Below are 12,471 nucleotides of genomic sequence, written 5' to 3'. Positions count from 1 at the left end.
GTAGTATTTGATTAATACTCAGCCGGCATGTGAGTGAAGTGCAGAACGGTTACGTAAAAGTCCGCCCTGGGAGTTGCATAAATACCGTAATGCACCGGAGAAAGAGCTCGAGGACTAGCTAGCTAGGTAGCGCCGTCACAAACTCCATTCACACATCGGACAAATTAGGAAATGAATACTTAAAGTGCAATTTTCAGGTCTTAACCTTAATTCAAAATAATAGCTACGGTCTGGTGTTAAATTCGGCTGACAAATATGCCAATTAACCATTTTTAAAAAGCAAAATATCAGCTTTTACAATTGTTTGTGTCTCGTTTGCGCATTTTCTTCAATGTGTCGTCCTGCGCAAAGAAGCGAACAAGAAATCCAAAGTTACCGTTAAAAACTATGAAGAAACGCTGCCTGGCATATAAGAGTTATGCCGAATCAAAGAATGTCCCTTAGTAATATTTGTCGTGAAATTAAAACTATTAAATTACATGTTCCCACTGGCTAGTAACAAAGAAAACCTAAAATTTTATGATTTGTTCATGGAGTTTTGCATTGCTTTTTCTCGAAGACAGATTAGCTCCAGACTCTTACCGTTAACATTTTCCCAGATAGAAACAACCGTTATTAATTGTTAGCCGTATTTTTTGTCATCGAATGCCTTTTTAAAAATTCAATAGGGATGTTTTATAATGCAATAAATAAATAAAGAATATACCGTAAAATCTCCGTCACGGATGCGAGGGTTTACGGTAAAAGGGGGCGGGGCTTAACTTCAACCAGGAAGTTTACGGGACAGCTCCATGTTTACACATGTCTGCACGTTCACGTGGTGAATATTTTCACTATTAAAATGTCTTCCAAGAAAAATAAAAGCAAATCGAAAAAAGCGAGCGAAGGGGATAGTTTACTGTTACTGAAGGAGGGCTCGAATGACTCCTCTAGCCTGCAAACATCCAGCCATGAAGGAGGAAGCTGCAAAAGTTTAAACTCTTTCACTGTCATCGATTTCATTGAAAAGGGTAAGACTTTGCTGCATAACCCCAAAGGTTTAACAGGCTTTGTCTCGTAATTGTAGCGTATGAAAATGCGTTCAGTGAATGAACCACTCTGCAGTATGAAGATGGAGGATGAGGATCTGTCCTGGTCCTTGTTGCACTGTAACTGAACCACCGGTGCTGCTCAGTCTGAAGGCAACGACAGAGACACATTTGTCATAGTTTGGGGATTAAAAGCAACTGACTGAGGCCAAAGTGGCTTTCAGCTTTTAGGCTATTCGAGGATGTTCATCCAAATTGTCTGTCAGGCAAATCATATGGTTATCTTCTAAAGTTACAGCCACTTTCTCCACAGTAGCTCTGCAAAGCCAGTTGAAAACACAAAGAGGAGATTTTCTACCAAAAAGACAGTAACTTCGGGAAGATACCCGCTTGATCTTGGATTATTCAGACTTCTCAGAAGCTTAAATAAACTTCATCTGCACATTAAAATGTATTTTTTTGCACAGAAAGAGGACCAAATTTTGTCCTCGTCAATCATATTGGCACATTTAAAGAGTATTTCTTATGGCCATGTGAATAGGAGGAATGATTACAGCATAATTTGTATCAGATATTCTGTCAGTGCAACTTGTAAACTGTGATTTTGTTGTTCTGTTCTGTACATGCAACATCTATTGCATGTCTGTCAGTCCTGGAAGAGGGATCCCTCCTCTGTGGCTCTTCCTGAGGTTTCTTCCATCTTCTTTATTTTTCAATTAGTTTTTTCCCATCAACATGGCAAGTTTTTCCTCACTCGAATCGAGGGTCTAAGGACAGAAGATGTCGTTCACTGTACAGATTGTAAAGCCCACTGAGGCAATGTGATTGTGATTTTGGGCTATATAAATAAAATTGAATTGATTTGATTCACAGCAAGTAAAAGCAGTTTCAATGTACATATGGGCACCTCGTGTTAAGACATCAAAAATTAAATTCAACAATTGTGAGTGCATCTTCAAAATTAGTATGAACCAGTCCGTTCACTGTTTAGCTGGTCAGTGGTTCAGCCTATTTATCTATAACACTTTTCGCTTACACCATTTACTCACAAAAGAGGCCATGTCTAGTGTGCAGGTTTAGCACCAACCATATATGCAATGATTCAAAATGTTTGAATTGTCATTGCCATTATAAAGAGAGTAGTTTTTTCACTGCCCTCTACTGTGATTTGTAATCAAGGTGGATTGTAAAGGAAAGGAGTTTATTTGAGTTTGTTGACTTTCAAAGGGCTTGATACAACCACATATTGAGACGCATTGTAGTGAATGAATTACTGATTCCTAAGAACATTTACTGCAAACACTTAACTTTTACTTTGTTTGTTGACTGCTATCAGGGAAATTTGTGCTGCTTCTACTCAGATGAAGGATTTAAACAGCTTTTTCAATGTCATGATTTCACATCATATTTTTGTTTACTTTCCTCACAGCTGATGACAAAACACCCACAAGTTGCAGATCATCTTTGGCACAACTGAGCCTCAATTCAATGAAGTCAGCCGGCGTTTGCATTGGGAGACCAGTCCTTCTGACGAATCCCACAGGACAACAACAGGTGCCTTTTCTCTTCCCTCCTTATCAGTTTGGATGTCACAAATTGAGTTGTATTGTTATTAAGAACGTATGGATGCTTTCAGGATGCCACCTACCTGACATTAAGCTTCCTGCTGCTCTGGAAACTTTTCATAATCATTTGTCTGTTTCTTCTTCCTCCTCTGTTCCTTAAAGGTGTGTTTAGGATGGCCGGTTGCCTCTTTTCCTGGTGGAAAAGTTGGTCTTCAGAAAAGTGCTCAGAGTAACCTCAGAGTGAAGTCTGGGGATGAGGTGGTGCTGCACCCTCTAACAGGTCCTGTGCTTCAGGTTGAGGAGGTGGTTCTCTCTAACAGGTAACCTCCATCTGGTTCAGATCGACCAAAAGTCTAGTGTACTGATTATACATATCAAAATATCATATTCACACTATACTTCATTATATGACACTTATAGACTTGGTTGCTAGTTTAGTAGGTACAGCACACCTTTTTAAACTAATTCCATCTAAAACAACAGTCCTGCAATCAACCCTATAAATTCATGACGCTTATAACGCAGCCTTTTTGGTGAAACTGTTTTAGATAGGTGTTGATTCAACTTCGTTTGGAGGCTGTAGGCTTGTGGTCCTGTTGAATTGTATTTGTGTTATATGGATAGGTGTTTCTTATAATTTTCCACCCCTTTTTATCAATCATGGTTAACTGTGATATTTGAAAATGAAATACTGATGTCATAACAATAATTCACATATGATGATATTGTGTAAATAATCCAGAAAATAAGAAATCCAGAAAAATAAGAAGAAAATGATACAGTTACTAGTTAGCTACTACCACAACGTGTGGTGGTGGTGTTTATTCTATATTTCACCTTGACACATCGCTCATTAATAAAATAAAATTACACTATTGATATGATATTAAACAATGCTTTTCAATATACTGTACAATTTATTGATGAACATCAGCAGCTGAAATTTTAATTGTTAATACAAATATCTGATAGAGGTGAAACAATAAGTGTTTTCTTTGGGCTCCTTCAGGTTGTGTATCATAGCTAAATGCCTTCATCTGCTGGTCATTTTTTGCAACTGCAGCCCAAATGCCAAAAGATTGATAATCAATAGTTTGTAGTCGTCTGGATTTTATCTATCCATTATTATGCATTCTGTTTTTACTATTGCTTGATATGGTATATTTATTGCTGTTGCTATTTTATCAGTCTTACATGTTTTGTGATCCTTGATGATTCTCTTCATATTTGATCTAATTCATTATTAAGTATTCTTAATTCTGTCTTATGTGTTTTGTAACCTGTGTTTTATGTTTTATTTGTTGCTGCCTCTTCAAAAGACAATTTTAATGTCAGTAGGGGACTGTCATAGTTAAAAAAAAAAGTTGTATATTATATATAATATTTATCTTTATCTTTAATAGTTTAAAAATGTCACAAAATGTGTATAGTTGATTCTCCTGCACATCTAACTTTGATTCAGGTCCAAAGATGACACACTAGAGACAGATGAGTTCAAGAACTTCTTTCTGAGATCTCTGGGTAAGTCAGTCATGTCTTCACACTGCTGCATGTTTATTGTCATGTCAATAGAGAGCATTTTCAGAGTGGGGCTGAGAATCTTTGGGAATCTTACGATGCACTTTTTTTAGGTACTTACTCAACTGAATGGTCACGATAAATGTCACTTCTGATCAAACAAAAAAATAAATAAATAAAGTAACATCACAGGTTAAATGTTTTTAGCAAAAACAAGTTGATGTTTGTGTTCTTTTTGTTCTGACAACATAACTTTATTAACAACAAAATTAAATTAATTAATTTTTTGGCATTTATGAATCAATTCTATTACAATAATTTGCTGAAAAAAATAAATTTGAGATTTTATATGATGAGTATACTCTGCTGTTTTGGTTTGTATTATCCTCTTTCTTTGCAGTAAACATGCGGTCCTGTGCTCGGTCCTTTTCTGCGTCCTGGTTTTAAATTTCTGTTTATCTTCAGTTTTATTACTGTCCTCTCTGCCCTGTTTCTTTTGGTGGAATGACCCTACTGGTCTGTCTGTCTTGTGCCAGTTGGGAACATAATTTTACCAGGAAACATCATCTCCCTGACTTTCTTTGGCCGGTCATGCAGTCTCCGAGTCGAGACCATAAGAGGGGAGGATGGGGTCAACCTCCACAGACCAGCTCCTCCGGCAGGACTGGGCCCTGACACGGAGGAGTCCTCTGTGATGAACTCCGTGCTGGAGTCCACGTCAGCTGACCTCTCTCTGCAGCTCAGCCTGCTCACTGTGGATGACAACAATGCTGACAGGGCACCAAGCACACCTAGAGAGCCCGGGCCTGCAGCTAGCACCCCACGCCGACCAGCCAACCTCCCTTCTCTCTCCTCACCACCTACTCCCTGTACTCCCTCCTACACTTCCCAGAATCCTCCTGCAGGGTCAGCAGAGGATGCTGTCAGTCTGGAGAGCTCACTTAGCTCTGAGCAGGCAGAGAAAATCCCCACAGCTCTCCCTGGTGGTGCACAGAGTTCTGAAACCTTCTACTGCCTCTCCTGCTCCACTAAAGTCAGCTTCAGAGACAGAGCAGGACAGGAGGATCCAGATGCAGAAGCTGAAAGGTCAAAGGTCATGTACAGCATGATTGGAGGGCTCAGTAGCCAGTTAGACGTCATCAGAGAGACCATTGAGCTTCCTCTGAAACACCCAGAGTTATTCTCCAACTATGGTAGGTCACAATATTATTCCATATGAGATGATTTTATGTAAACTAGGACTTGACAGACCAAATATCGAATTAAAGGCTGTTTTCTTTGCAGGGATCCCACCTCCCCGAGGAGTACTTCTTTATGGTCCCCCGGGCACGGGAAAGACTATGATTGGACGGGCAATAGCCAATGAGGTTGGAGCTCACATGACGGTGATCAACGGCCCAGAGATCATGAGCAAGTATGGCCATTTTGCATCACTTTTCCATCTCAGTATAATTATATAATACTTCCAGTGTGGCTAATGGGAGCTTATTTCCAAATAAAAATTGTACAGTTGTCAATGGCGAGAGACAAAAATATATATATTTTTTAACCTGTGTGAATTGTGCTATAAATTACACATATGTTTGTCAATTTAAGAGATAATTTTGCAAGTCAGTAAAGTCTCAGTTTGTCATAACGATAGTAAAATACCATTTAGTTTTGTGTGAAACCACTCAGTGAACTACATTGCCAAATGCAATATACGTCGCCAACACTAACATGGCCGTCACCTCGGCACAGAAGACGTATGATACAGGTTAAAATCACAAGTCTGGCCATATTGACAGCTGCAGTTATGTGAGAGTTATGAACTGATGTGAGAGTTATATCAGTTCTGTGAGCTGCTGATATACAGGACTAACTCTACAAGGTCTCAGTTATGGGTTTTGGTGAGCATTAAACAAGATTACTCCACCCACATGACTGTTGGGTGTGTAGTCTTTCTCATTTTGTATTTTCATGTCATATAAATATTATTATTTTACAAACTACAACTTTCTCAAGTTGAAAAATTAGCTTTTAAGTTGACAAATATGATATGTGTAATTCATGGCACGAAAAAACAAACAAATTGTCTTTCACCATGTTCTACTGTCTATTGTCCATTTTTCTGAAGTAAAGTTCCCGTGGTGGTCCACTGGAAGGACTTCGACTTATTCTGTATGGATGACTGTATTATAATGCACACCACCCTGCACATGATCTGTAGTTATAATTGAACAATTACAAAGTGCTTTAGATTTAACCAAGAGATATGTTGTTGTATGTCTTTGCAGATTCTACGGTGAAACAGAAGCGAGGCTGAGGCAGATCTTCACTGAAACATCACAGAAGTGATTTTTTTTTTTAAATTAATCCCATGTCCCATTGTCTTCTAATGTGTAAAGAAGACAAAGACAATGTGTAAATTGTTATTTGTCATAAATGCAATTTGTTGAATTACATTCATCTTGCACAATGAAGAAGCAGTCATGGTACACATAAAGCCATCAAACTAACAGTACAAATACACCAAAGCAGTACACCAATCATAAGTACAGGTAAAAAGTTGATGTGCTTACAGTTTAAAATCAAACCTGTGGCTCATTTGATAGAACAGAACTAATACAGTTTGAGTTATAATTTAAGGAAATAGTGTGTTAAGGATTTGCAGAATGTCATCATTACCTTGTAGTTTTCTTTTAGTCATTCATTTCATAAACGTCCTTTGGAATGTTTGTGTTAATTTCTCACATTTTCACTTGATTTTCAGACAACCTGCGATCATCTTTATCGATGAGCTGGACGCTTTGTGCCCGAAGAGAGAAGGAGCGCAGAATGAGGTGGAGAAACGAGTTGTCGCATCCCTCCTGACTCTGATGGATGGGATTGGTTCAGTAAGTATTCTTTTTCACCCTCAAACCATAATTCATCCTTGCAGGTGTTGATTCTCAAGTTGAATAACAGTCACTGTGTTTGTGTGGGGCCTTTTTCTTAGAACTCGCAATTGACCAATATTTCAAGTGGCTTTGCACACCTGTGAGTCTTGTAATTAGCGTAACTTCGAGAACCACAAGCCGAGTGCCATCTAGTTCCATTATATTCAAAATCTCCAAAACTCTGCAACTCACAACAAAACAATCTAGATGGATACATTCATTATAAAATACAAAATAGTTGTTTAATCAACTAATTGTTCTCACTCTACTTTAAAGTTAAACACTAGCTAATGATAGAGGCTTCTGTGTGTCCCTTTTTCATCACTTGGCCAACACTTAAAGCATGAAACAGACAGATCCACATCTTCTCCTTAGTCCTTCAACCTTTTTGCATCACTATCATTTTTACAAGGAAGGTCTGCTTTACATTGACCTAGACACTTGCTCACTCAGCATACACATGACTTTATTATACGGCTGTCTGCAGCAGAACGCTGCTCTGTCAGGAAATGTCCTCATTGGAAATGCAGATTGTCATGCAGAAACCATTTCTGCGTGCTGGATGCCCTTCAGACACTGTGGGCTGTATCTCTGGGGTGTTGTTTGTCCTTTGAGCGCTCTGTCAGTGCCTGATGAGAAAAAAGACGATTCCCCCCACACACACCCAACGGGAGCCTGGGAAACAAATCACCTAAGGTTGCCATGACCTGCCAATTTGGCATAATTTTATCAGCAAAGTACATCTCCATGCGCCCAGGAATAAAAGAGCCCTCATTTGGACCCGTGATACTGCACAGATACGCCGGCTCCCTCCCTGCTCCCCACTCCTGTCTGTTTTCCGGACCAGATGATCCAAGGTCATCAGCGCTGATTGGTTTGTGGAATGTGCTCCTCAGCATTCTTGCTCGCACTGTAATTTATTTGCGTTTCGATTCTCCCTGCGGTATCGAAAGGTGGAAAAAGAGATTTCTCATCTTGCAGGCAGACCACCCCGAGATGCACAGGACTGACACAAGTTTAGCATCGCACCGAGGTCAAATATTCTCTGAGGCTTTGCTTATGAAAACCAAATGGATAGAGTTACCGTTGCATGGTCGTGAAGTTAAACACAAGGCTGTTTTACTTAGCTCCTAGAGAGTTGATATTGATGACTCAAAGCAACAATTTGCATGTTATTCCTCGTTTATGTCTTATCCAGCACAGCAGATCTGGCAGTGCTAGTTTGAAATGGAGCAGTCCATATCCATCATCTGTTACTTTTTACACTTCCGATAGTTTTGAAAAAAGGCTTCACACCTACCACAGCTGTGTGAGTGTACAAACACATTCAACTTTAATAGTTTTTACTGAAGAAAGAACACTCAGCACTGGAAAAGCTACTGTGTGGCCTGGAGTACCATTAGCACCACTGAACTTTGTAATCCATTAGATACTGACTTTGTTTGAAGCTGCAAAACTAAGGAAAAACACATTTACACTCATTTTCCCACAATCCTGGTTCCAAAAAAGTTGGGACGCTGTATAAAATGTAAATGAAAACAGAATTCAGTAATTTACAAATGATTTATGTTTACCAACAAGGTTTTAGGAGGTGTTCCCATGTAGTAATATCCTTTTATACAATCATGTGTTTCACAAAATGTTCAACGTCGCCCCATCCTTGCTTGTGAATGACTGAGCCTTTTGAGGATGCCCCTTTCACACCCGATCATGATATTATCACTGGTCACCAATGAAACCTGCTCCTGTCCCAACTAGTTTAAAACATGTTGTCGGCATTAAATTCAGAATAAAAATATATTTACAAAAATCAAAATCAATCATCATCCTCTCATTTTTTCCAGGAGGGTCACTCAGGTCAGCTGGTGGTCCTGGGGGCCACGAACCGGCCCCATGCCCTCGACCCCGCCCTGCGCCGACCAGGACGCTTTGACAAGGAGCTGGAGGTTTGTGCACACTATAAAAATACCATCCTCTATCATCTATGTTTTTTTTATATATATTTTATTGGAAGAAACATATTAGGGGTAAACAAATTCTACAATTATGACGCAAATGAAATGATTGTATTTTGGTATTTTTAACCCCGCCCCCCTGCCACGAAACCCTCATTTATTACTGATGCAAAAATGGTTAAAATGAAAGAATGATGAATAAAATAAACATTAATCACAGTAATAACAATTATTAGAAAACTGTAGAAATACAAACTACAAATGAAAATTGTTTGGAGAACTTTACATCAGTTACTCAGTGCTGCAAACAAGATGCATTCAGTCATTTTGTTCTAACACACAAGCAGCCATGTTTATTCATTCAACATGCTCCTATGTGCCTATTGTGAGTCGGGAGGAGTGCTTAAAATGCCCACATTCTAGGATATTTGCTGTTTGATCATGAACAACAATGATCACACTGCTAAAAAATATCTCTTCAAAGTTCCTCAAGATTCCTTCTCTTGCTCTGTCACAATTACTTTTCTATGGAAGAATTATCCTATCTTTATTCAAGAGCGTAGATTTTCAGTTTGAGAGCATGATTTCATTCCTTTTCAGTGACACAGCTCCTTCTCGTGCTCAGATTTATTCTCCTCATGCTCACATTTTGTGCTCGCACTGAGATGTTTGCTGCTTTCTTTCTAAATGTGTGCTTGAACTCAAAAATCACATGCTTGTGCTCACACGTCTTCTTCTTGCACACAAAAATTTCGCACGCATTCAAATATGTCCTGTGCTCGCTCAGATCTAAAGTCTGCGCGCTCAAATCTAATGTGCACGCACTCAGAACAAGCACCTCCTCTCAGGTTGAGGAGTCTGCTCAGACTCAAGGCTGTCCCTCCCTGCGCTTAAAATGTTGTGTTTCACCAGCCAATAGGGACACAGCTACAGTATGGACCAATCAAATGACGGATGCCGCCTTGGGTGCGTTCCTTCGCACATTTCTTGAGCGCTCCGTAGGGGCGGGTATATGTTCTGTTTGTAAAACTGCTTCTCTCAAAATACACCAATTTACCATATTAGCCAGCTATTTGAATCGTCACCTATTTAAGACGGCAGCATATTTATGTATAATTAATCTTTAGTAATCCTAAAAAGAGTTATCGTAGTTTAGATTTTTTTCAATTTAACATTAGCGGACATATGTTATATGGTATAAATACTCACAACAGCGTAGGAATGTTGCGATAGTCGAGTGGTTAAGTACACTGCCAGATGTTGCATTTTAAACCACACAGAGACGCCGCATTATCGCCGCAGCGGAGGTTCGCCAATTCTCCGCCGTTGGTTGTTCACACAGAGCCAAGCAGCTCCGGCGTAAAAGACGAACCAGAGTAATTCACGCAGAAAGCCGGCGCTGGCGTGGCGGTACACGTCATGAAGATGACGTGTGTGTTTTTTTCAACGGGTTCCCCGGTGTCCTCCTGTTAATCTAAACATGTACCCGCTGACTGTTTATAATCATACTGATGCTGTTATAATGTGTTGTGATTGAGATCCTGACCGACCAAACATCCTACGTTTTTCTCTGAATTACATAATTACATAATCACCATCAGTAAACAGGAGACTGTCTGACTCTTTCACTGGCGGGGAGGGAGGCTGTTTTCTGGGGGGAAAGTTCACTGAAGTCTCGGTCGGGAGGGCTGACCGTCGTGGTGATTTTTTACACCATGACATTTCTCTATATTTTGTTGAGTGATGGACCTGTTCAGTTATCATACAGTGAACACCATCAGATCGACACATCCTCACTCCACGCCGCCGGCTTATCCGTTCACACTGGTTCGGTTCGCCAATACTGCGCCTCTGATACTACCTCTGATACTACCTCCGTATTCGGCGCAGCGAAATTTCACCCCTCGCCGCATCTGAAACTTTCACACAGAGGTGGATGCGGAGAATTGGCGCAAGATCCCCGCATGTAAACGGGAGTGTGAAAAGGGCTAGTGTGGCGGCCGGGATGCGAACCGGCGTCCCATGGTTTAAAATGCAACCTCTAACATTGTACCTAACCACTCGACTATCGTAACACTCCTACGCTGTTGTGAGTATTTATACTATATAACATATATCCGCTGGTATTAAATTGAAAAAAATCTAAACTACGATAACTCTTTTTAGGATTACTAAAGATTAATTATACATAAATATGCTGCCGTCTTAAATAGGTGACGATTCAAATAGCTGGCTAATATGGTAAATTGGTGTATTTTGAGAGAAGCAGTTTTACAAACAGACCATATACCCGCCCCTACGGAGCGCTCAAAAAAAGTGCGAAGGAACACACCCAAGGCGGCATCCGTCATTTGATTGGTCCACACTGTAGCTGTCTCCCTATTGGCTGGTGAAACACAATATTTTGAGCGCAGGGAGGGACAGCCTTGAGTCTGAGCAGACTCCTCAACTGGAGAGGAGGTGCTTGTTCTGAGTGCGTGCACATTTGATTTGAGCGCGCAGACTTTAGATCTGAGCGAGCACAGGACATATTTGAATGCGTGCGAAATTTTTGTGTGCAAGAAGATGTGTGAGCACAAGCATGTGATTTTTGAGTTCAAGCACACATTTAGAAAAAAAGCAGCAAACATCTCAGTGCGAGCACAAAATGTGAGCATGAGGAGAATAAATCTGAGCACGAGAAGGAGCTGTGTCACTGAAAAGGAATGAAATCTTGAATAAAGATAGGATAATTCTTCCATACTTTTCCGTGTAAATTAAACTTTCTCTTCTACAATATCTTTTTCCATGGTGGCAGGTGGGAGTTCCAAGTGCTGCCGAGCGTGCAGATATTTTGCAGAAGCAGCTGAGTTTTGTCCCGTGTAATGCCACCACGAAGGAGCTGACGCAGCTGGCCGACGCCGCTCATGGATATGTAGGAGCCGACCTAGCAGCTGTTTGCAAAGAAGCAGGCAAGTAAACACTGTCCTACGGTCATTTAGAAAGGCAAAAGGTTCTTCTTTTGTTTCCTTACTGTAGAAACCTGGTGGAATCCAAAATGTTTTGGATGGTATGTTAATGATTTTTTAAAATTTTTTAATCATTTTAAAATGCCATAAAAACACAACACAAAACACACAAGGAAAGCAAACAAACAAACAACCAAAAAGACTTTGGCCTTCCATCGAATATAACATAGAAGAATTCACAAACCTTTATCGTAAAAATGCCACTGAAACCAAGAACATCCACAGCTACTCAGACCAGTTTGCTGCTCTTTATTCTGATTTCCTCTTTGCACTTCCCGAAACCAATATAATTTGGGAAACCAAAACAAAGTCACACATGGCAGCTGGCCCAAAAATGCTCCCCATCTTTTAGCAGTTTGGTTTGCCTCGTGGGCTCAGGCATCCGACCAACAAACAAAAAGCATCTGAAAAACAGTTTGTTATTGAGCTTTAGGTGCCTCTGCTTGGAATACTTTGTCCAAACCACAATTCTTTGTGAC

At 40.1% G+C, this 12,471-nt stretch overlaps 1 protein-coding gene across 3 annotated transcripts in view; it reads left to right on the top strand.

Annotated features, from left to right (window-relative positions):
* The window catches only part of afg2a (AFG2 AAA ATPase homolog A), a 156,613-nt gene that overhangs the window by 2,124 nt on the left and 142,018 nt on the right, over positions 1–12,471 (top strand). For 2 of the 3 annotated variants that reach the window (XM_073486405.1, XM_073486406.1), the window contains exons 2-10: positions 2,458–2,582; positions 2,756–2,913; positions 4,056–4,114; positions 4,648–5,304; positions 5,396–5,525; positions 6,388–6,444; positions 6,864–6,987; positions 8,874–8,975; positions 11,782–11,935. In XM_073486405.1, the coding sequence (XP_073342506.1) occupies positions 2,517–2,582; positions 2,756–2,913; positions 4,056–4,114; positions 4,648–5,304; positions 5,396–5,525; positions 6,388–6,444; positions 6,864–6,987; positions 8,874–8,975; positions 11,782–11,935 (1,507 nt within the window). In that variant the 5' untranslated portion in view covers positions 2,458–2,516. Of the gene's footprint in view, positions 1–813; positions 1,011–2,457; positions 2,583–2,755; positions 2,914–4,055; positions 4,115–4,647; positions 5,305–5,395; positions 5,526–6,387; positions 6,445–6,863; positions 6,988–8,873; positions 8,976–11,781; positions 11,936–12,471 lie in introns of those variants that run through there. The other variant, XM_073486404.1, reaches the window with a different exon arrangement.

This window comes from Pagrus major, chromosome 18 (genome assembly GCF_040436345.1).
Source record: "Pagrus major chromosome 18, Pma_NU_1.0".
In the NCBI taxonomy this organism is placed as follows: Eukaryota; Metazoa; Chordata; class Actinopteri; order Spariformes; family Sparidae; genus Pagrus; species Pagrus major.
The sequence above is the reverse complement of the archived record's forward strand: the minus strand, read 5'-3'. Positions and strand labels throughout refer to the sequence as shown.